Raw genomic sequence first — 23,424 nt, 5'->3', positions numbered from 1 at the left:
ATGGAATCCCCTTTGTTTTCTGTTATGCCATTGATGTTTATGTAGCCTTTCTAATTATTTTTTAATTTTTTTAATTTATATATGACAGTAGATTGCATTACAATTCTTATTACACATATAGATCACAATTTTTCATTTCTCTGGTTGTACACAAAGTATGTTCACACCAATTTGTGTCTTCATACATGTACTTTGGATAATATCCATCACATTCCACCATCATTTCTAACCCCATGCCCACTCCCTTGTCCTCCCACCCCTCTGCCCTATCTAGAGTTTGTCTAATCCTCCCATGTTCCCCCTCCCTACTCCACTATGAATCAGCCTCCTTATATCAGAGAAAACATTCAGTATTTGGTTTTTGGGGATTGGTTAACTTCACTCAGCATTATCTTCTCTAACTCCATCCATTTACCTACAAATGCCATGATTTTATTCTTTTTATTGCTGAGTTAAATTCCAGTGTGTATATATGCCACATTTTATCCATTCGTCTATTGAAGGGCATCTAGGTTGGTTCCACAGTTTAGGTATTGTGAATTGTTCTGCTATAAACATTACAGGCTGTGTCCCTGTAATATGCTGTTTTAAGTCCTTTGGGTGTAGGCCGAGGAGAGGGATAGCAAGGTCAAATGGTGGTTCCATTCCTAATTTTCCAAGAAATCTCCATACTGCTTTCCATAATGGCTGAATCAATCTGCAGTCCCACCAGCAATGTATGAGTGTACCTTTTCCCCCACATCCTCACCAACACTTATTGTTGTTTGTATTCTTAATAGCTGCCATTCTTTTTATGAATTATTTTTATCTCCTCCCACAAGATTCTATGGCAATGAACATTAGGCCCTACATGATGTGCCAATCCTGGAACATCAAAAGCAGTCAGTCCCTCTGGATGGCTCACATGGGGGTCCCCCAGGTGTCACCTTGTGTGTAAGTATCCATACCATCATGACAAAAGCCAGGATTGAGCTGAGGCCTCACCTCAGACCAATTTGGATTTGCTGAGCATCTCACAACGGGGGTAGGGTCTTTTTTTTTTTTTTTTTTTTTTTTTTTTTGGTATCAGTGATTGAATTCAAGGGCATTCAACCACTGAGCCACATCCCAGCCCTATTTTGTATTTTATTTAGAGAGAAGATCTCACTGAGTCACTTTAGCACCTAGACATTGCTGAGAATGGCTTTGAACTTGCAATCCTCCTATCTCAGCCTTCCCAGCCTCTGGGATTTCAGGCATGCACCACGGTGCCTGTCGGGGTAGGATTTTTATGTGTCATTTTCCTTGCTTGGGGAGCAGGGTCTGCTGTAGACTGCCTCTTTGTAAGATATCACAGGGAAGGGCCTCCACAGCAAATCCACATTAATCAACATAAGCTGACTGCAATAATCATGAGCCTCTCCCTTGCAGGAACAAGCGTGAGAATGTTCTATCAAACTTGTAATTATCACTTATGATTCTCTTGCTATGAATAGAATAATCGTGTGAGAATAAAGATACCACTTTGAGACTTAGTATCCACCAGTGCCCTATTTCCATGGTCTCCTTTCCTGCCCTTCCTCTATGCAGCTGCCAGAGTGGCCTTAGGAATAAATGTGAGCATTGGCCACGTTACTACCTCACCTGCATTTCCCTGTGACTTCTCAGGGTGCAGAATCCTGAAACAAAATACTCCCAGCCTCATCCCTTGTCATGACCTCGCCCTACCCTTTCTGCAGTTTCCAAACGTCATGCTGTTTCACATCTCAACACGTTTGCGCCTGCTCCATTTCTACTGGGAATGGAGTAGAGCTTCCTCCACTTCATGCCACCTTCATTCACTTGGTGAATTTAGCCACACTTGAGCTCTTCTTCTGCTGGACTCTTTACTAAAAGACCTGGGTCTCAGCTTAGGATCTCAAAGCCTAACACAGTATCTCATGCTTGTAGGCACTTAAATATTTCCTGAAGGAAAGAAAGAAGGGGAGAAGGAAAGAAAGAAGAGGAGGAGCCGGACATCCTAGTATTTGTCCTGAAAGACTTGAGACAACTCCAAGGAGTCTAGGAGTCAACAGAGCTTTGACTTCCACTCTCTCTGGGTTGGTCACCCACTGTTTCCCAGTGTGGCTTCATTCGCTCTCCTAGTGGCTTTCATTCCCACTAGAGCTCTCCTGCACCCTGGCACTTATTTTCAGAAGGAAAGCTTCCTAATTGCTTAATTCACACACAATAATCCCATCTCAAATGCCACTAAGTTTTCAAAAAGAATGCCAGGAAAAGGAATTATCTGTCCAAATAAATGAATCTCTACTCAAGGATGATATTTTAGGTGCTGGGGAAGTAAAGAGATGGTTCATGAACCCAGCCAGGCAGGAGCACATTCCCATTATGGGTCACACTGACCTGATCATGTAACCTCTACATCAGGGTGAAGGAAAGAGGAACACAGAAGGGTGGAATCTCCAACTGCCTGTCCCACATCCATGTCCTCTGCCTGGGCATTCTGCTTTCCCCCTTCCCTGATTTGCATTCTCATTGCAGTAGGCCGGACCCCAACATGCACATGCTCCAGGGTACAACCTGCCTCTTCACTTTGAAAGCTAAATATGACCAGATCTGGTCCCCCATTTAGGGCTAGTTAGAGCAGAATTTCAAGATTCACTGCCTCATCTTATTACCTTAGACAGAGACCTGGATGTCCTCATCTGCAAAGTTCGGGGGAGAAAGCAGAGGAATACTTAGCAGGCATCAGGCCACTCTGGTCCCCTGTCCCTAGACCACCCAGCCTTTTCAGAAAGGCACACCTCCATAGAAGAATCCAGCCTCAGTCGAACCTCACAAGCTATTTTTCTGGTTATTTTTTCAGTTGGCTCCTCCTTGTTTCTTCCTCCTCTTCATTTAAAAGAAAGAAAAAAAAAAATCCCTAGTACCTGGTTGTGGCTAGATGGACAGGTGAAGCTCAAGTTCGGTGATATCAACTCACAGCTTCCTCCTTACAGCCTCTGTAATCCTTTCCTAGAGGTCAGAACAAATGTATTCAAATGTATTGTTTAAAACAAATGTATCAACAGAGAGAGCCGGGTGTTCAGGAGAGAAAACCTTTAGGGATTCTCTACAGAGCAAACAGGTTAGAGGATTAGCCCAGCAGACCTTGCAAAGAGCTGGAAGAAGAAAATCTCCAGCCAAGGGATTTAACTGTTACTACCAACACAGACCTTCGGCAAATCACAGTTTCTCCCTCTCTGCTACTTCTAGCCAAGAGTCTACCCTTAAAGCCCCTTTGTGGTGCACAAGGAAGCCCAGGATGCCTAGACAGGAAGGAGCTGCCTCCTCATTATACTCTCAGCCAAGGCTGGACTCTGGAGACCCATTAGCACAGTGAACATGACTTGCCACTTGGGAGGACCAGATTCTTATCTCACTGATGCCATATCCTCTGTGGAGGCCCACCTACCAGCCTCTGACCCTGGTGGGGATGGAAGGAGGAGACCCTGGCTATCCTTGAGTTATGGGCATGAGACAAGCCTGGAAATCCAGAAACCAGGAGTCATTTTCGAATGCACTTAGTGCAACCTGATGATTCAGGAGTCCACTAATGGAACTTGAAAAACCATGATTCTGGTAGCAAACTTTTGGAATATATAATATGATGACCTCATTTTACAGATGGAGAAAGAGAGGCTAAAGTCAACCAAATGACTTGTCCAAGATTACACAACTAATGGTAGCAAACTTAAGTCTATGTACGGCCTAAGCCCTCAAGTGTCTTTTTACTGTGTCATACTGCCATCCAGTGATCTTTTCTGATCTCTTTTGTATTCTACCATGAAACATGGGGACAAGAGATTGTAAACTACTTCCACTCCAAAAGTCTCAAAATAAGTTCATGCTTTTATTCCAGTAGTACCTGAATATAGAATACAACAGAAACACTTAGAAAGAAGCATTTTTCTACAAATTAGACACTAAATTTCCTATAATATAAAGTAGATTTGTGCATCATGCAGGCAGGTTAAAGAAGATGATTTCTGGGGCTGGGGATGTGGCTCAGGCGGTAGTGCGCTTGCCTAGCATGTGTGGGTCGCTGGGTTCCATCCCCAGCATCACATAAAATTTAAAAAAAAAAAAAAACATAAATAAAGATGTTGTGTCCACCAAAAACTAAAAAATAAATATTAAAAAATTCTCTCTCTCTCTCTCTCTCTCTCTCTGGCAAAAAAAAAAAAAAAAAAAAAGAGGACGATTTCTGAGGCTGTTTCCATTTCATTGAGATTTATTCCATCCTATGCAGGTGTTATTTTTTCTGCTCAAAGTGCCCCTAGCTCACAGCTTCTTTGAGCAACTCCATTGTTTCTGGGCCTGTGATAAAGTAGAATATCATGGCTGGTGGGGAGGATGTAGCAGAGCAAAGCCACTTACTTCTTAGCAGCCAGGAAAGGGGCGGGGGGGATGGGGACTGGGACAAGATACACTGGTCTAGGATAAGCCCCAGTGATCCACCTCCTCCATCTAGGCTCCACCTCCCCAAGTCTCCACCACCTCCCAGCTGCGCCACCAGTTAGGGACCAAGCCTTCAACACGCAAACTTCTGGGGTGTGGGAGACCAATCTAGCACATGACTAGGTCTGACTCCCCTGCTGAGCGGTGTGGCATCCGGTGGAGGTCACGCTGCTGGTTACCCTGGGTCTTCTAGGGTTCTAGAGACTGTCTTCGTGCAGGGGCGTGTCTCTCCACATATCCAGGGAACCAATCACCTCACCTGTCCTTGTAACCCTGCCCCCCTTGACTTTCATTGGATAGGATTTCCTAAGAATTTAGGTTTCTCTAATAAACGTGTGCTTGCTCTCTCGCCTTGCCTCTCCTGTAGTTCCTCGTTCTCCCGTCTTGGAGCTTGGTTTAAAGGCAAATTGTGTGTCTGTGTTTTATTTCTAATGCCTTGGGAATTTCCCCTGAGTGACCTTGAGTTAGCCGGCTGTGCTGGATGCAGATGGCACTGGAGTACATTTCAGAATCAAACTACAACAATATTGAAAATCCAAAACATTGACAATACCAAATGCTGGCAAGAAGGTGTAAGAGCAATTCTCATTCACTGATGATGGGATGGAAAAATGGTACAGTCATTTTGGAAGACAGTCTGACAGTTTCTTACAAAGCCAAATATATCTTAGTACGGTGATCCAGCAACCATGCTCCTTGATATTTGCCCAAATGAATTGAAAACTTGTTCACATAAAAACCTGCACTTGAATGTTCATAGCGACTTTATTCATAACTTCCCCCTAAATAGGAAGCAACCATAATGTTCTTTAACAGGTAAATGGATAAACAGGTATACCAATGCAATGCTGTATTATTCACTGAAAAAAGGAAATGAACTATCGAACCTCTAATCTACATATTGTGGGGTCGGGCTCCAAATTCCTTAATAGGACACCCATAGCACAGAGTTAAAAACAAGAATCAACAAATGGGACTTACTCAAACTAAAAAGTTTTTTCTCAGCAAGAGAAACAATAAGAGAGGTAAATAGGGAGCCTACATTCTGGGAACAAATTTTTACTCCTCATACTTCAGATAGAGCCCTAATATCCAGAGTATACAAAGAACTCAAAAAATTAAACAATAAGAAAACAAACAACCCAATCAACAAATGGGCAAAGGACCTGAACAGATACTTCTCAGAGGAGGACATACAATCAATTAACAAGAATGCGAAAAAATGCTCACCATCCCTAGCAGTCAGAGAAATGCAAATCAAAACCACCCTAAGATACCATCTCACTCCAGTAAGATTGGCAGCCATTATGAAGTCAAACAATAACAAGTGCTGTCGAGAATGTGGGGGAAAGGGTACATTTGTACATTGCTGGTGAGACTGCAAATTGGTGCGGCCAATTTGGAAAGCAGTATGGAGATACCTCGGAAAGCTGGGAATGGAACCACCATTTGACTCAGCTATCCCCCTTCTCGGTCTATTCCCCAAAGACCTTACAAGAGCATATTATAGGGATACAGTTACATCGATGTTCATAGCAGCACAATTCACAATAGCTAGACTGTAGAACCAACCTAGATGCCCTTCAATAGATGAATGGATAAAAAAAAAAAATGTGGCATTTATACACAATGGAGTATTACTCAGTACTAAAAAATGACAAAATCATGGCATTTGCAGGGAAATGGATAGCATTAGAGTAGATTATGCTAAATGAAGCTAGCCAATCCCTAAAAAACAAATGCCAAATGTCTTCTTTGATATAAGGAGGGCAACAAAGAACAGAACAGGGAGGAAGATCATGAGAAGAAGATCACCATTAAATAGGAACGAGAGGGGGAAGGGAAAGGGAGAGAGAAGGGAAATTGCATGGAAATGGAAGGAGACCCTCATTGTTATACAAAATTACATATAAGAGGAAGTGAGGGGAAAGGGAAAAAAATAAGAGAGAGAAATGAATTACAGCAGATGGGGTAGAGAGAGAAGATGGGAGGAGAGGGGAGGGGAGGGGGCATAGTAGAGGATAGGAAGGGCAGAAGAATACAACATACACTAGTTTGGCAGTATGTAAAAAAGTGGATGTGTAACCAATGTGATTCTGCAATCTGTATATGGGGTAAAATTGGGAGTTTATAATCCACTTGAATCAAATGTATGAAATATGATATGTCAAGAGCTTTGTAATGTTTTGAACAACTAATAAAAAAATTAACGTGGAAAAAAAAAAGACATTGAGGAGCCTTCCTGACATATTGCCAAATGAAAGAAGCCAATCTGAAAAGGTGCAGTACTGTATGATTTCAACTACAGAATACTCTGGAAAAGGCAAAATCATAGAGTTAGCAAAACGAGAGATTGCTAGGATTTTGGTGGTAGGTGGGGTCAAGATTGACCAGGTGGAGAATGTGGTATTTTTAGGTCAGTAAAATTATCCCGTATCATGCTGTGATGGTTTGTACCTAATAATATATATTTTTCAAAACCCATAGAATGTGCAACACAAAGGATGCAACCAAAAGTAAATCATCGTTTTAGTCAGCTTTTTAACGGCTGTGACTAAAGGACCCGACCAGCACAATTATAGAGGAGGAAGAATTTATTTGAGGGCTCATGATTTCAGAAGTCTTAGTCCATAGAAGGCTGGCTCCATTTCTCTGGGCTTGAGGTGAGGCTGAACATCATGGTGGAGTGTGTGGCAGAGGGAAGCAGCTCACATCAAGGTGATCAAGAAGCACAGACTCCACTTCCAGGTACAAATACATACCCAAGGCCACACCCTCATTCCTGGCCTCCTTTAGCCACACCCTACCACTTCAGTTACCACCCAGTTAATCCCTATCAGCAGATTAAATCACTGATTGGGTGAAGAATCTCACAACCCAATCTTTTCTCCTTTGAGCCTTCTTGCATTGTATCACAGGTGAGTTCTGGGGAACACCTCACATCCAAACCATAACAATCATTATTAGTTAATAATGCATCAATATAGGTTGATAAGTTGTAACAACTTTCCAGTAATGCAAAATATTAATAATAAGATGAAATGTGGAAGGTGATGAAGTGTTTGGGAACTCTCCTCTCTTCTATTCAATTTTTCTATAAATCCAAAACTACTCTAAAAAATTAAGAACATAAAAACAGACAAGCTAATAAACCAGATGAAGGTATTTGCAGCATATGATATTGGTAAGGATTAATAGAGAGAATATATTAAATATTCTACAGATTAATAGGAAAAAGACAACACCATAGAAAGATATTTACACAATAAAGACAAAAACAGGGAGTTTAAAGAAGAGGAAATATAAATGGCCTGTGAATATATGAAAGGGGGTTTAGTCTCGTTAATAACAATCATCCAAATGCAAGTAAAGATACAATAAAAAATTGTTACTTACCTACAAAATTGGCAAGATAAAAAGTCACATAGTGAAGAGTGATAAAATGGATGTGGGACAACTGAAACTTGTGTACCCTGCTGGTGACAAAGTGCACTGGTGCCAATGCTTTGGAAAACAGTTTGGCATTACCTGGTAAAGTCAAGCATTCACATATTCATTACCTAGCAAGTCCCTGCCTAGGTAAATACCCAGAAATGGCTACCCATTTGCACTAGCAGACATGCACAAGAACATTCATGGCAAAATTATTTATAATAATAGAAACACAAGAAGAAACAGAATGTCCAATGACTGATGAGATAAGCATGCCCAAGCAATAGGGCAGAGCAGTTAAACTAATAGATAATCAGGTTCCCAAGAACAAAGGTGATATTTATTCACAATATCTGAGATTCAAAGCACAGGTAATGATCCATCTCAATAGAGCCCTGGAAAATCCAAGGACAGCCACATGCAGTGGCAGGTAGGCTGGTGTAGGACTGAGCATGAAAATCACATAGCAGAACACTTAACAGTATGACTCCTGTATATCAAAAATGAGAACATGCAAAATTAACCAACATATGCTGTGCAAGGCTTGGAAATATACACAGGAAAGCAACAGAATAATAGCTGTAAAATTCAAGATAGAGGTTAGCTCAGAGGGATCAGGATGAGATTCAATGGGGAAGAACATTCAGGGGACTTCTTCAACTCCATGTTGGGCACACACAAGGGTGTCCATGGTATTATTATTCTTTATAACTTACATATATTTCTTAAATGTCCTTTTATATATATTATAATGAGAAGCAATTTTTTAAAAGCATTCATTAATTACAAAAGAAAACCTGAATCCTGATTTCAGGTTTTATTACCAGGATGACTTTGAGGTCTTGCTTTTCTCTGTAAAACGGGGGTGATAACTACCTCAAGATTTTTGAAAGGAGCAAATATACAAAACTAAACCCATATGGGTAGAGTGGGGATTTTCTTCTAGTATCTCCTTAAACACCCATGTTGGACAGATACTCCATTTTTCACGGACTCTAGAGTGAAAAGTAGCTATTTTTTCTGATTCATTTTATCAGTCAGAAACTCCCTCCTAAGCCGCTCACTTAAGCATCCTTTCCACAATAAGTAATGCAATCTCCAATATTTGTTCTCTTCTCTCTCCAAATTAGAGCAGCAATGGGAATGCAAAACAAAGAAACTGGTACTTACCGCGTAGATCTCAGGAGGAAAAGTGGGACCCTGGGAGAGAATGGAAAGAAACTGCATAATTGTGCTCCTTCAAGGCTCCAAATCCATTCCAAATTACATTACATAATAGTACATGCCTAACTTTCATTGAGCTGCCAACTCTAGATTGGTTGTATGTGGTTATAGTTTGAATGGTTTGACGATTTAGTTTATGAGCATTACAAGTTCTTCTAGTCTGAACCTTTCATTTGCAATGAAAGGTGAATTCATTACCATAGATAATAGTGTGCTAGTGTGCCCCCCCCCCCAAAAAAAAAAGAGACCTAAACATGTCTGGCAACTGGAACATGTTCTTTTCTCTCTTCAGTTTTGAGTGTAATTTCCATTCTTTCCTTAGTAATACCAAATGGTTGGACTGGGTTTCTTTGTTTCATTTTGGTTCTGCTTTTTGTAAAAGGACTGCTGATAAGAGACAGAAATGAGACAGAGGGAAGGACCCTCAGATACCTTCTTCTACTGTGTGAGACTCAGTTAGGAGCCTGTCTCATAAAACCCTGTTCTGTTAAATGGAGAGAGAAGGAAAAGTGAAAGCATATTCTAAAATCTGCCAGCCAGAGAGTTCATGTTCTCTTACCTCATTAATACCACTGCAGTCGGGGAATGTAAGACTAATTACTCCAGTTTCACAAATGGTCAGAGACTTAATGACCTAATCGAGATCTCACAGCTAGAATTAAAATGAACATCTGTCCACACATGATAGAAAATAACTAACAAATGTCTATAATCCCTAGAAATTCTGATTTCAGTAGTCTTTAATTGATTGGGAGATTCTAAATATATAACCAAGGTGGAAAAAAACACTGTCAACTGCAACCCTAACCACAAAGGAAAATGAGAGCTAGTCATTACCATTCTCAACATTTTCACCAAAATATCTGGCCTTCCTACGAAGAATCTCAATTTTAAGCCCCATAATAATTTGTTAACCTGTTTTCTTTTTGACTGTATCTCCAACACCTAAAACAGTGTCTGAAACAAGTAGACACTAAGTATTTAAAGGGGCAAATAAATAAACACTCCTGGGTTTTATTCCACAAGGACACTTCAAGTGCTAGTCTGTGCCAGTACTATCCTAGTTATGGGGATTCGGTACTGATCCAGTCTAAGGATACCTTTGCTGTTAGGGAATGTCCCTTTTACAGCATGTGTTCCACTATAAATATAATGCAGGCTACCTAACACAACTTTTCTAATAGCCACGTTAAAAAGTAAAAAGAGACAGGTGCAATTAACAATATATTTTACTTAACATATTCAGGATACTAGTTTAATATGAATTGATCCAAAATTATTTTTACAAATTCCTTAAGGTATTAATTGATATGTTATAAAATTCACCCAATTCTTAAATAACACTTAATAAGTTATTTTACACTCATCCAAGTCTTTAAGATCTGCTGTATATTTCACATTCACAGAACATCTCCATCTGGACCCGCCACACACCAAGGGCTCCATAGCCTCATATGGCCAGTGGCTACCATGTTGGGCAGTCCTATTGTGGAGGGTGAGACAAGCAATAAACATGTAACTGAAAAGGGTAGGCAAGGAAAGCCTGTGTAAAGAAGTGAAGGCAGCAATTGAATGATTTAAAGGATTTAAGAAAAATAAGAAATAAAGTAGATACTTTAGTAGGTACCTGCACTCACAATGCAGAAAAGAGAAATTGTGTCTTTCGCACATTTCTGGATGTACTTTGTTGCACCTATTTAATTGTCAGGGATGCTGAAGAGTCATCTCCTAAATTAACAGCACTCTCTTCCCCATGGCCTTTTCCCAGGTTCTCCTCCTGGCATGACCCAACCTGATATTTGGAGTCCTGACAGCTCCTCAAATCCCAGAAATCATCTGCAAGCCAATGTTGTTGTCTTTGAAGAGAGAAGCAGGAAAGTCAGTGTCCTCCAGCTTACTAGCTGAGATGCCCGAGGTCCAGAGGGAGTATCTGCTGCTTCTCCCAGAAGTTAGGATAAACTATAACACAGAGCATATCCTAAAGTGCATTGAGGACCACTGTGAGAGTTCTTTGATCCTCATCAGCTAAGCAGAAAAGATGGAAAATCTCTACCAGTGCTGAAGCCAAAGGGAAGATGGCTCTCTAGTGGTCCATGTTACACATTTCAGTCAAATCAATGGGGCACTGTGAAACGAATCCTTTATAACTAGATGGAGGACTGCACCATTGTCTTCAGGACAAATGAAATCAAATTTTTTTAAAAATCCCTTGGCTAAATTATTACCAAGTTACATATTTAAAATATTTTAATCTGGGATGTAGCTCAGTGTACAGTACTCACCCAGAACAAGGTCCTGGGTTCAACCCCTAGCATAGCAAAAAATAATAATAATTAAATATTTGATTATTAATATAATTTTTGTTTATAATATATACTATTAAACACTGAAAATGGAAATTATGGTTAATGTGCTTAAATATTCAAAATGCTTTTTAAACACGTGGTTGGGGCAATTGATATGCTAAGATTCACAGCCCTTCATTTCCAGTGTTATCGTAAATGAAGGGATTATAATTCATATGATTCACTTTTATCCACCAATTAATGTCATTATGTCCACTGAAACTTAAAATTTCACATGCAGAGGACAGTTATTGATGTGTTTGTACTTCCTTACTCAATCCTATTAAATAAAAAGGGATAACAAATCCGTTGGGGAATGCCAATTGATGGTGAAAAGGTAATTATTTAAATCCCACCAGAATATTTAGCAATGTAAAGACCATAGTTACAAGTTTAAATACTAGTTTAAAATGATACTGTGAGCTGGGCATGGTGGCATATGCCTGTAATCCCAGTGGTTTAGGAGGCTGGGGCAGGAAGATCACAAGTTAAAAGCCAGCCTCAGCAATTTATTTAGTGAGGCCCTAAGCAATTTAGTGAGAATTTGTCTCATAATTAAATAAAGGGATGGTGGTGTGGTTCAGTGGTTGAGCCCTCCTGGGTTCAATCCCTAGTACCAAAAAGGAAAAAAAAAGATACTATGAACTTGCTGATAGTTATTGTAAAATACAACATAAATGAGTTGATGTGCATGTGGTATTTTTATTTTTTTATTCCTGTCATATAGCTACAGAAAATTTCCTTTTCTTAAAATTAACTTAAATGCATAAAGAACTTTTTAGAACAACATTTATCAGAGTTGATACTACTCATCAGAGGCACAGAATAGAGTGGGTACATATATGGATTTGAATTCTGTCCCCTAGACTTAGTGATCTAGTTAACCTTGCTCAGTTTCCCTACCTGCAAAATTAGAATAAAAGCACCTGTCTCTAAGAGTTCAGTGAGAGTCATTTGACCACTCAATAAATGAGTTCAAGCAGATTTTAAGACAAAAGAAGAAGAAAATGAAAAAAGAAAAACCGCAAGTTGCAAAACTCATGAAGATTTTGCTAAAGTAAAATCATGACCTCTTCATTCTGAGGTTGTAAAACTCTAAAATTTAATAGAATGTTGTATTTGTTATATTATCATGTTTTGCTTTAGATTTACCGTGTCAAATACTTTAAGGTAATTTTCATCAAAAGAAATATGTTTTAGATACTAATAATATTTGTACGTACAAATTGCAAAATAAACTCTTACTATTGCATGTGGTAAAGGCAGAGGTGGGGTGTAGAATGATAGGCTTGGCATTGGTCCATTCTTGGGAGTTGTAATTCTGAGGCACAGAAAGCTATGACTAAATCAGGAACACTACCTGGAGAAAGTGACCTGGGGTTATAATTTCAAGGAGATGGTCTGTGATCTGTGAGAGGATCTAGGGAAGGCCCCAGTAGGCAGCTGAAGGCTGACGGAGGCCCAGTTAGTAATGCAGGCTGGACGCTTTGGGCTAAAGTTTGCTGCAAAACATTCTGAACAAAGATCCTAGACAAAAGGAGATTTTTAATACCCTGAGGAATTCAGACTGAGTGAGATTAAAAAATACATATAATACAGATGTTGATCTCATAGACCATAATCACTCTCACTACATCATAGGATCTTACCTTCAGTGCTCTGCCTTCAGTTAGTTGAGGCAGAGTAAAAAGAGATGGTCTCTGTGTTAGGGGAAACACATTTTCTGGAAATGTTCTTGAATACTTGTTCAGAATTATTGCAGGACATTGCTGGTATGGTTGCAGGTATGAGGAAGAGAATAAAAGGTACTGTGGATAAATCACTAATCCAGAGGCTCCCAAATGCAAGCTGCCTGTTAGATGAAATCTTCCCTGTCTGACTGCTTTTCCCTCCAAGCCCACCCAGGACTCCTCCAATCAGCTGGGGCCTTCATATCTTCCCCTTATACTATCCTCAAAGGTGCTTGGGCATAACAACTGCCAGGTCCCAAGATTTCACAATGATATTTCTTGTCACTAGTTGAAATTCATGAATCCTTACCTTCACAGAGGTGAAATTTTGCTTCTTTTTTGCTTTCAAAATTGGGAAGGAAGTCAAACTCGGTTTCCTTGGCTTTTTATCCTCCATCTGAGTCTTGCAGGAAGGAGAGCAGAAAAAATTAATTGGCAGTAGGAATAAAATATAAGTAATGGTCCACACACTCCAGAGAGAAGAAAGAAGGGTGGGCCTGAAGGAAAGAAGGGGGCAGACACAAAAGCAAGGGCGGACTGGACTCTCTGCTTTTCCTCTTGCCTCCCTTCTAGTGGTCTGATAGGGTTTGGAGGGCAGAGGGAAGGAGGAGGAGTAAAGCACGTGGTTAGCAATTTAAGCCCCCAACAAACACCATTTCCCCTAGTTAACTGCAAAAGAAACTCCATTCTATTGCCACCAATACAATATTCCCCCCTACAATATGCATAGACTAGTGGGCTACTGGGTTAGATTAATGCCTACAGAAAAAGAAAGGGGGAAGGTTGGTAGAAACTTTTTTTCTGGATCTTATTCAGCCATTTTGTACCTTCTTCATTCAGAGCACAATTCTATGACTAATTAACTGACTGCAAGATGGAAAGACTTGGAGATGGGGGCAGGATGGGGGAAGTGCTAGGGGAGTGATATTGGCCAAATTATAGAGTTATAGTGTGTGCATGTATAAATATGTACAACAGATCCCATCATTATGTAAAACTATAAGGCACCAATAAAAATGTCACAGAAAGAAACAGATAGAAAAATTTGTATAATACCATGGAATCTAATTAGAGTAGTGATTCATATAACTGGATGGTGAGCCTTCGAAGTTTCCTGGGACACTTATACATTAGCAAAACATTGTGGAATCTCCACTCTGTGTCCCTTGGAAGTCCCTTTACAGTCTCTAACTCTATCAAGAGCTAAGGGAATAAAATATATAAGAAATAGGGGCAGAACAGGGACCAATGCAAACGTCATCCCAGCTTCTGCACATCACTCACTCCACACTGGGAAGCTCTTGCAGACACTATAATCAGCATGGTGGCATCACCATTTTGAAACTATTCAAAGACTAAAGACAAATCAGTATATTTATTGCAGCATAAATATTTAAAAATTAGAACTTTCTCTAAATGATGGGAAATTTAAAATATGGCACACATATATTTTATGGGATGTGATGCAATCAATTTTTAAAATGAGGTAGATCAAATAAGCCAGCCCCCCAAAACCAAAGGCACAATGTTCTCGCTGATAAGTAATGCTAACACACGATAAGGAAGAAGGGAAGGGAAGAATAGACAAAGGGGAATGAAGGGAAGGGTAGGAGACGGGAATAGGAAAGACAGTAGAATGAATCAGACTTAACTTTCCTCTGTTCATATATGAACACATGACCAGTGAAACTCCACATCATGTTCAACCACAAGAATGGGAAGTTACACTCCATGGAGGTATGATATGTCAAAATACATCCTACTGTCATTATAATTAAAAAAATAATTAAAAATACAAAAAAAACTTTTAAAAATAAAAATAGAAGAATCACTTTATAGCTATCTTAAAGTAAACATTAATCAAAATGATATGGCAGGGCTGGGGATGTGGCTCAAGCGGTAGCGCGCTTGCCTGGCATGAGTGCGGCCTGGGTTCGATCCTCGGCACCACATACAAACAATTGTTTCCACCGAAAACTAAAAAATAAATATTAAAATTCTCTCTCTCTCTCAAAAAAAATGATATGGCATAGGCTTAAGGAAAAGTGAGACTCAAGGAATATGATAGGTTTATTTGATATTGTTTATTTAATCTATAACCAGTTAGTAATCACTAGCAACTCAATGTTGGGGAAAAGAATCACCTCTAAGGAACTGTGAGTATGAGTGAATATTACTAAGGAAATTTTGAATTCATATCTTGTCTTTTAAATCTGTATATACCTAGGATTGAATATTTTTAAAAATAAAGAAAAGAAACCTGAAAAAAAAATGGCTATGATTGGATCTCAAAAAAAGTGGTTGATCTTTATGTATGCTTGTAACATATTGAGCAAAACCAGTAAGAGAACGTATATAATATGATTCTATATTTATTTTTTAAAAGATGTTTGCATACCTTTTTATACAGGTATAATGAAGGATTTGGAAGAAAGGAACTATAAAAAAAATTACTTCTGAGGAGTAGGACTGGGGAAGGTAAGAAAATCAAGTTTTTTTTGTTTTTTTAAGATATAGGATCTTGTCATGTTGCCCAGGCTGGCCTTGAACTTCTAGGCCCAAGTGGTACTCCCACTTCAGCCTCCCAAGGCTGGTGTCACCATACCTGGCTAGGGGAACATTTATTTTCACACACACACACACACACACACACACACGAAAATAAATCTTTGAAAAGTAAACAAAAAAGTGTTAGTCTCTTCTCTACTGATGATCAGTTTGACTTCTTCCTTCCCTTCCTTCCTTCCTCTCTTTCTGCAAACGTTTGTTGAGTCAATTCCACCAGATACAGACTGTGCTCTAAAGGAGAATTTGCTCTCCAGGAGAGGAGACCCATGGAAGCAGACCGTTACAGAGCATGTGATCAACACACTAACAGACATATCTAAAGAGTGCATGGAGCACACTTTGAGATTCTGGCTGACCCTGCTGGGAGAGTTGGGTTAACCCTCACATCTGAGAAAAGCAGCCTGTTCTTGAAGGATGAGCAGGATGGGCACAGAGCCAAGGTAAGATGGATTAGACTGCACAGAGAATAAAATGTGGAATTTCTAGAAACTGCAATCACAGGAATCAGACATCGCTGGCAGAGGGTCAGAAAGGAGGGTTAGATTGTCATATAGTGTCATACGAATCATATAGTCCAAGTTAAAATCTTGAGGGCTATGTGATTGTGCTAAATCTGAGCTGACAAGATCAGATTTGTGTTTTGGAAACATCTCTCTGACAATAGCACGGAACATGATTCCAAGGAGCTCAGTTAGCCATTTGGGGTGCATAGGTGAGAAATGATGAGGGCCTCAGCCAAAGCAGTGATGGAAAGGACAGAGAACAAGTATGATCTTGGGGATAATTTGGGAGACTGAACAGGTCAATTTTCACCTTCAACTGGACATAGGATTCGTAAAGTCCCAATACTGGAGAAAAACGAATACAACACTTTTTCATTGCTAAGGCTCTTCATCAGTCTTCCCTTCATCTGCTTCCCAGGGGAATGGAGACTGTGGAAGTAAATGTTCATCTTTCCAAACAACTGAAGCTCTTTTCTCTGTCCAGCTGTGGCAGCTCTATACATAAAGAGAAGAAAGCCCTAAAGACAACGTGGTGACTTGGAGTCTAGCCTTGATGCTGCCATGATTCTGAATGAGCCCTATGTCTTCTCTAGATTTTCACTTTCCTTGTCTAAAACAAGGAAACAAGATGACCAGATGAACCAGATAATCTCCTAAAATTCTAATTATATAAAAACACTGTCAGATTCTCTCTCTCTCTCTCTCTCTCTCTCTCTCTCACACACACACACACACACACACAGTTAGGATGGCCTTAGTCCTAAACTTCAGCAACTCCATTTTAAAAACTCCAGTTTGAAACCTGCAGTCTCACTAGGCACACCCACAGAGCCCTCCAGTATGGTCACAAACAAGTTTCTTCCCCTCACCCTGATTAAACAGAGTGAAGTCCCTGGCAGGCTGTCCTCCCCTGATAAAGGAAAAGGCGAGAAGATCAGGGTGGAGACCACCAGACTAGATGTTTCTGACCCCAAGGTAAATGATGTCACTGAGAAATCCGGTGGTAGCTGATAAGGATTGAAAGGGGGATTAAAAGCCTCAAAATTTAGTATAAAAGATAGAGCAAATGAACAGGGATTCAGCCAGCCGAAACAAGGATGCACTTGAGCTGGAGAGCCTGATGAGAATCGGACATCCCATCACTTGTCATCGTTTCCTGATCCTCTGTGTGATCCTCACTGCTCTCAAACTCTACCGCCTCATCTGGACCTTGGTGAGAGCCGAAACTTCTCCCTCCTCCCCACTCCTCAACCGGTTGTCCACTCCACGCCAGGAAAAGCCTTCCTTGGTTCCAGACCTGATCACTGTGGTCTGAGTGAGTGTGCATCTGCTGGACATAAAGCCTAAGGCTTAAGACTTTTGAACTTAGCCTGCAGAGGAAATGTCTGTCATTAGCCTATCATGATTAAATGTGTTTTGCAGTGCTTAGAATTCATCTAGAATTGTGTGCTGTGAGTCAATTAATCTAGAATCGTTTGCTGTGAATTGATTATGTCTATTGCAGAGTCTAGCATTAAGGATTGTCGTTTTCTTGATTAAGAACCTATAGAGTGAAACTGTATTGAGTAATTTGTGTGAATAAAGTATTGAAAGGGGCAGAAATGCATGGACATTTTTTTATTTCTCCCCTTGACTGCATACGTCACAATTTTGCCCCTTCCTGACACACACTTTTATGACTTATCCCATTATTTCCCTCCCTTTCATGATTCTGTAGTTATCACAGACTATTTTGTGCCTTTCTATGCATTCAATCTGACTTCCAAAAATAACACTTGCTCCCTACTCAAAACTTTGAAAATGCCACTTTTTAAATCCTCAAAATATATGGCAAATGATGAAGAAAAAGAATTAAAATGTCTATATTTGTTTGTATCTTGTTGCATGAAGGATTGAAGAAAACAAACTTATTTAGTTCAGAGCTAGAGTAAACAATGTTCCTTTTTTTTTTGGAGCCAGGTATTGAACCCAGGGGCACCTAACCACTGAGCCACATCCCCAGCCCCTGTTGTATTTATTTAGAGACAGGGTCTCACTGAATTGCTTAGGGCCTCACTAAATTGCTGAGGCTGGCTTTGAACTCATGGTTCTCCTGCCTCCCAAACCACTGGGATTATAGGCTTGCGCCACAGCACCTGGCTTGGAGTGAATGTTCTTTTGAGAAATGATCTAAAAAAAATGAATCAAAAAAATTTGTTATTTTCTTATATGTAGATTGGAATTTCCCTACCTCTCCACACCACTCTCTTTCTTCTGGAATTCAACAGTATTTTTTTTTTCTCATTTTGTCACCTGATCAATAGTTTTAATGTTACTACTTAATTATCTTAGATGTATATTTGTTTTTTATCTCATCTCCATTGTGTGCCTCTTGGGGGCATGGATGATGAGCTTGTTTTTATTTACTTCAATTCCTCATAGGAACAAGCGAGATCAGTGGCTTGTCCATTGAAAATTCTTAGTGCCAATTTTCTGGAAGAATAGAAATTTGAAATAGTTTAGATAATTCATCAAAAATGTTCAGAGCATCAACTGTGGGTCAGCAACTATGTTAAGCGTGGGGAATTAAAGATAAAGAAAACAGAATCCTGTTTTCAAGGATTTGGGAGTCTGTAGAGCAAGACTGCCCCACAAACAAGGATACAAGCAACATTGCACAGCATCTTATACATATGTATTATCTGTGTGTAGAGTATTTCAATGTCCACAAAGAAAATGTCTTCTGAGATTTACCTGTTATGATTTATGATTTCAGTATTTCCATAGCCATTGTTAGTGGCTTAATCTTTATTCCCTGGGGCAAAAAAATGTGGCAGTGTGCTTATGGGAATGTAAATTAATACAGTCATTGTGGAACACAATAAAAGATGCTTCAAAAAACTAAAAATAAAATTACCATAGGACCCAGCAATGCCACGACTGGGCATATACCCAGAGGAGTTGAAATCTTGGTACCAAAGATACTTTCACCCCCATGTTTGTTGCAGCACCATTCACAATAGCCAAAATATGCCCTTAGCAGATGAATGGATAAAGAAAATATGGTATATTTACATATTGGATTACTACTCAGCCACACACACACACACACACAAATGAAATTCCTGTTATTTGTAGTAAAAATGGATGCATCTGGGTAACATTATTTTGGAGTGAAATAACCCAGACACTGAAAAGATAAATACCACATGTTCTCATTCATTTAAGGAGACCAAAAATTCAGCCTTGTAGAAGTACAGAACAGAATAGTGGTCACTAGAGATGGGGAAGGACAACAGGGAGTGGGAACACTGAGGAATTAAGAGGGACTTTTAGGTACTGGGAAGGGTGCTAAAAGGAAGGGGTAAGGGAGGGGGGCTTGAATGGAAGAAGGGCGGCTGGACATAAATAATGCAGCATGTATATAGGCATGGAAATATTGCAGTGAATCCTTCAATTTGTACAATATTTGCCAATAATTATAATTTTAAAAAACCTGACTACTCCCAAAAACTGGGAAAAAAAAGAAAAATAAATTGTGGCAGTGAAGGGGTAGGAGTGACCCCGCCCCTTTGCATCTCTTTGAAATGGAAACAATGTGTTTAATGTATTTAAGTGTCACTCACTTCTGCCCCTCTGCATTGTCCTTGAAATTCTTCATGGTTCAGTGACCCCAGACTCTTAAGAGGTGTAACAGACTTTAAAAACCATCCTGTTCATTTTTCCTGCCTGGGCAGGAATCCTCTCTATGGTTTCCTTGACAATCATGTGTCTGTACTGGAACATTCCTCAGACACAGCCCACTGTTTTTCCAGGAAACTCATTTCACATTTAGCTGTTAATTTACATATGGTTGGCTCAATAAAAATCTGTGGGAAGAATAATTGATATTGAGCAAAATATCTTCTACTGATCCTTTGCTATTCTCTGTGAAGCAACAAAGAACAAATCTGCCTTCCTTCCTACTCAAGAGTTCTCAAGTGTTCAAACCTTAAATAGAAAAATATTATTATTATTATTATTATTATTATTATTATTATTATTATTTTTTACTCTCCTGTGCACTTTACCCATCTCCTGGCATTGTAGGGGGTTGTCTTAAATGCCTTTTCCTATGATAGAGCATGATCTAAGCCTGACAGAGCCTGCATTGTGATTGTTCCCCCTCTATTTTCTAGTTTTTTATGATCTCTTAAAGTGGCTACAGTTTTCTGGAGCCTAATGTGTGTTCTAGTCATTACTAAATCAGGAAGGGAAACCATTACATCCCTTGATGTGGTTGTTGTATTTTTATTAATGTAGCTGTCATGCCACACTCACATGGGGGTTGGAGTCACCTAAAGCCACAACTTTCAGCTCCTGGTCCTCCACAAGTTTGAGAAGCATGCATTCTAGCCAAGTTGTAGACAGCAACATGGAGTTGGAGAGGGTCAAGTTCAGTGGCTGGCACTGCTAGAGATCCCCTTCAGGTTTAGCTTTTCCCCCATGAATAAGGACTAAAGCAGAGAAGGTTTAAATCTCTGAACCAATTAGGTATCATCCGTATTTGAAGAATTTCTTAGAACCCCTAGATTTACACACCTACCACATACAGGTGATGAAATCATTCAAACAAGACAAAAGACATTTATATTAGTTGTTTCTCAGGCGGTTTGAATTTTTCTATATCAATATAAGCTGAACAGTGAAATTTGAATTATGATTAATGATGCTGGCAGTTATTTAAAACATGTTAGAGGGGTCAGTTTCTCAAGCCCTGACGGGCTTGTGGATATTTCAAACATAGCAAATGTCACAAAATAACTAGACTTTGAAATTCTGTTTGCATAGTTCATCATCTTTTTAAAGGAAAAACTTGCTAATATTGGGGACCTCCTAAGAGCCGAAGCAAGCACCACTCAGAAGCAAAGCTTGCTTCAGATGTATGAATAACACACTCTAGAGTACAATAACACACTCTAGTGTCAAGGGGTTGAGCTCCAGCTGAGCACAGGGGCGACCAGGAATAAGGGGCGGGCTGGAATATGCTAATGCCAGCCACAGCCTCATCAATGCAAGTCGTGTGGTTGCAGACTCCTAATTACTTCCGAGCGAAACTGCCGTGAAGAGGAAGAAAATTTCAATGCCTAGTTGTTGGGGTGAGTGTTGGAAGCAGTTTCAGGGTAGGTCTTATAAATTCCCTAGAATCTCCCGCTCCCTTTCCCGCACTCCGCTGGAGTTGGTGTTGCAAAGTTCTGTTAACAGCAAAATATACAGAAGTAGCGTCCTGAGGACAAGGCTGCCGCGAGCAAGGTCTAAAAAGGCATTTTCCTTCTCCGCACACCCACACCCGCCCCACTGTCTCCTCGGACCACACTTGCCGGTCTACTTTTTTGCATTCGGTACACCTTTCGTCCACCCGCTCCCGCCGCGGATCTTCTTCCCTGGAAAGACTTAGCCGACCCTAGGGGGCTCAGGCTCGCGCCTTTCTGCCTCCTCGGCCCTTTCTTGGTCCGGGTGAGGGTAAGAGGTGGGAGGAGCTGCATCCGGCTGGCGCAGACTGCCCTGGGGGCTGCAGAGGATCGGGTGAGTGGCCTGCAGAGTGAAGGGGAGGACCACACCCTCCTTCCGTCGCTATAGGAACGACATCTGCCCTTTTTGTGACTCCAGCTGAATGAGCTTAGGCTCTCTGGTCCAGTCCCAAATCACCTTTTACATCAACCTAAAGAACACATCTTTCCCCTCCTCCCCTTCTTTTGCCCCAGTTTTTTTTTTTTTTTTTTTTTAACGGACCAGGCAACATTTGAACAAAATCCAGGGTAGAGAGATTAAAGTAGGTTAAGCACACCAGACACGTGAAAGTAACCCTTTCCTCGCCTTCTTCAAAAAAAGCATGTGGAAGTACATAGCAAAAGTTCTATGTACTCATCAAATGAACACTTTCTTGAGCATTTAGTCTACACCAGGTTTTAGGAACGCATGAAAAGGAAAGTTATAGTTGAATGACAGAAGTTTATGCTGGAGTACAATGTCTGGTGCATGGAGAAAATAGACATGCAAATGAAAGCTAAGTTGAACTTGAGCTTTAAGAACAAATATTATATAGCCCTGTAAAGAAGGCAAGTAAGTCCCCACAAGTCTGAAGGTCCAAACCCATGTGGAAGCTTGGTTCTGGGTACCAGCACTCAGTTTTGTGAGGCAGGGTCAAAGGTATACAGGGGCAAATGAAACAAGATTGAAAAGGCAGATGGCAACCAGTCATATTCCAGTGGCTTGGAATTAGGTGGGCTAAGGAGTGTGAGGACTGTAAAGCAGAAAGGTGCATGTTCAGATTTTAGGAAATTCCCCAGTCACATTATGGAAGTTAGGGAAAGTAGATTGAGAATCAAGATGCTGAGTGCGATGGGGCACGCTGTAATCCCAGCGACTCTGGAGACCACAGCAGGGGGATCTAGAGTTCGAGGCCTCAGCCTCAGCCACATGGCCAGACCCCCTAAGCAACTTAGACCCTGTATTAAATTTTAAAATAAAAAGGGTAGGGTGGGGGCTGGGGATGTATCCTCAGTGTCCACCCCCAGCCCCCCAAAAAAAATCAAGGCAAGGATGCTGCTTAGAATTAATAAGTGATTTTATTTCAGGGTAAGAGCAAATGGAAAAGCAGTTTCAAGAAATTTAGAAAATGAAATAAAGCTTGGTAGCCAGATGCAAAATATAAGACTGAATCCCAGGATTACACCTTAGACAGCCTTGATAGTGGTGTCATGTATCAACAGAAAATTCTACAGAAAGGAAGTTGTTGAGGGATGGATCCAGATTGACTCACGGCCAGTTTCCAAACATCAAGCAGCAGGTCTGGTGTCAAGATCAAGATGTAGAATAATGATCGTAATTTGGAAGTCACTGTCACAAGTAGTGATCACTGGAGTCTGAAAACATCTAAACTTGAAGAGCGGGGAGGGTGTAGTGGAATTGCACAGAACATGATAGTGTGGTGAAGTGTGGTGAGAGACGGTATAGGTGACACAAAGGATTAGAAAGCTACAAAATAATGAAGAGTAAGCGGGAGGTGGGGAGAAAATGACAAAAGAAAGGTGTCACATGAACTAATGGCATAAAATATTTTGATTGGGGTGTGTTAAATAGTGTATATAAGACAAGGTGAGAAAAAATGTACATTGGATTTGG

At 40.2% G+C, this 23,424-nt stretch overlaps 1 protein-coding gene across 1 annotated transcript in view; it reads right to left on the bottom strand.

Moving 5' to 3' along the window:
* Nucleotides 1–21,785, bottom strand: part of Dyrk4 (dual specificity tyrosine phosphorylation regulated kinase 4) — a 51,662-nt gene extending 29,877 nt beyond the window's left edge. The window contains exons 1-3 of the mRNA XM_076855287.1: nucleotides 21,621–21,785; nucleotides 13,521–13,613; nucleotides 9,082–9,111 (exon numbers count right to left, since the gene is read on the bottom strand). Of these exons, the coding sequence (XP_076711402.1) occupies nucleotides 9,082–9,111; nucleotides 13,521–13,613; nucleotides 21,621–21,785 (288 nt within the window). The remainder of the gene's footprint in view (nucleotides 1–9,081; nucleotides 9,112–13,520; nucleotides 13,614–21,620) is intronic.
* Between the last annotated feature and the right edge of the window lie 1,639 nt (nucleotides 21,786–23,424).

The sequence above is a fragment of the Callospermophilus lateralis genome, chromosome 4 (genome assembly GCF_048772815.1).
Source record: "Callospermophilus lateralis isolate mCalLat2 chromosome 4, mCalLat2.hap1, whole genome shotgun sequence".
NCBI lineage: Eukaryota > Metazoa > Chordata > Mammalia > Rodentia > Sciuridae > Callospermophilus > Callospermophilus lateralis.
Note: the sequence above shows the minus strand (reverse complement) of the source record. Positions and strands in the feature narration are given on the sequence as shown.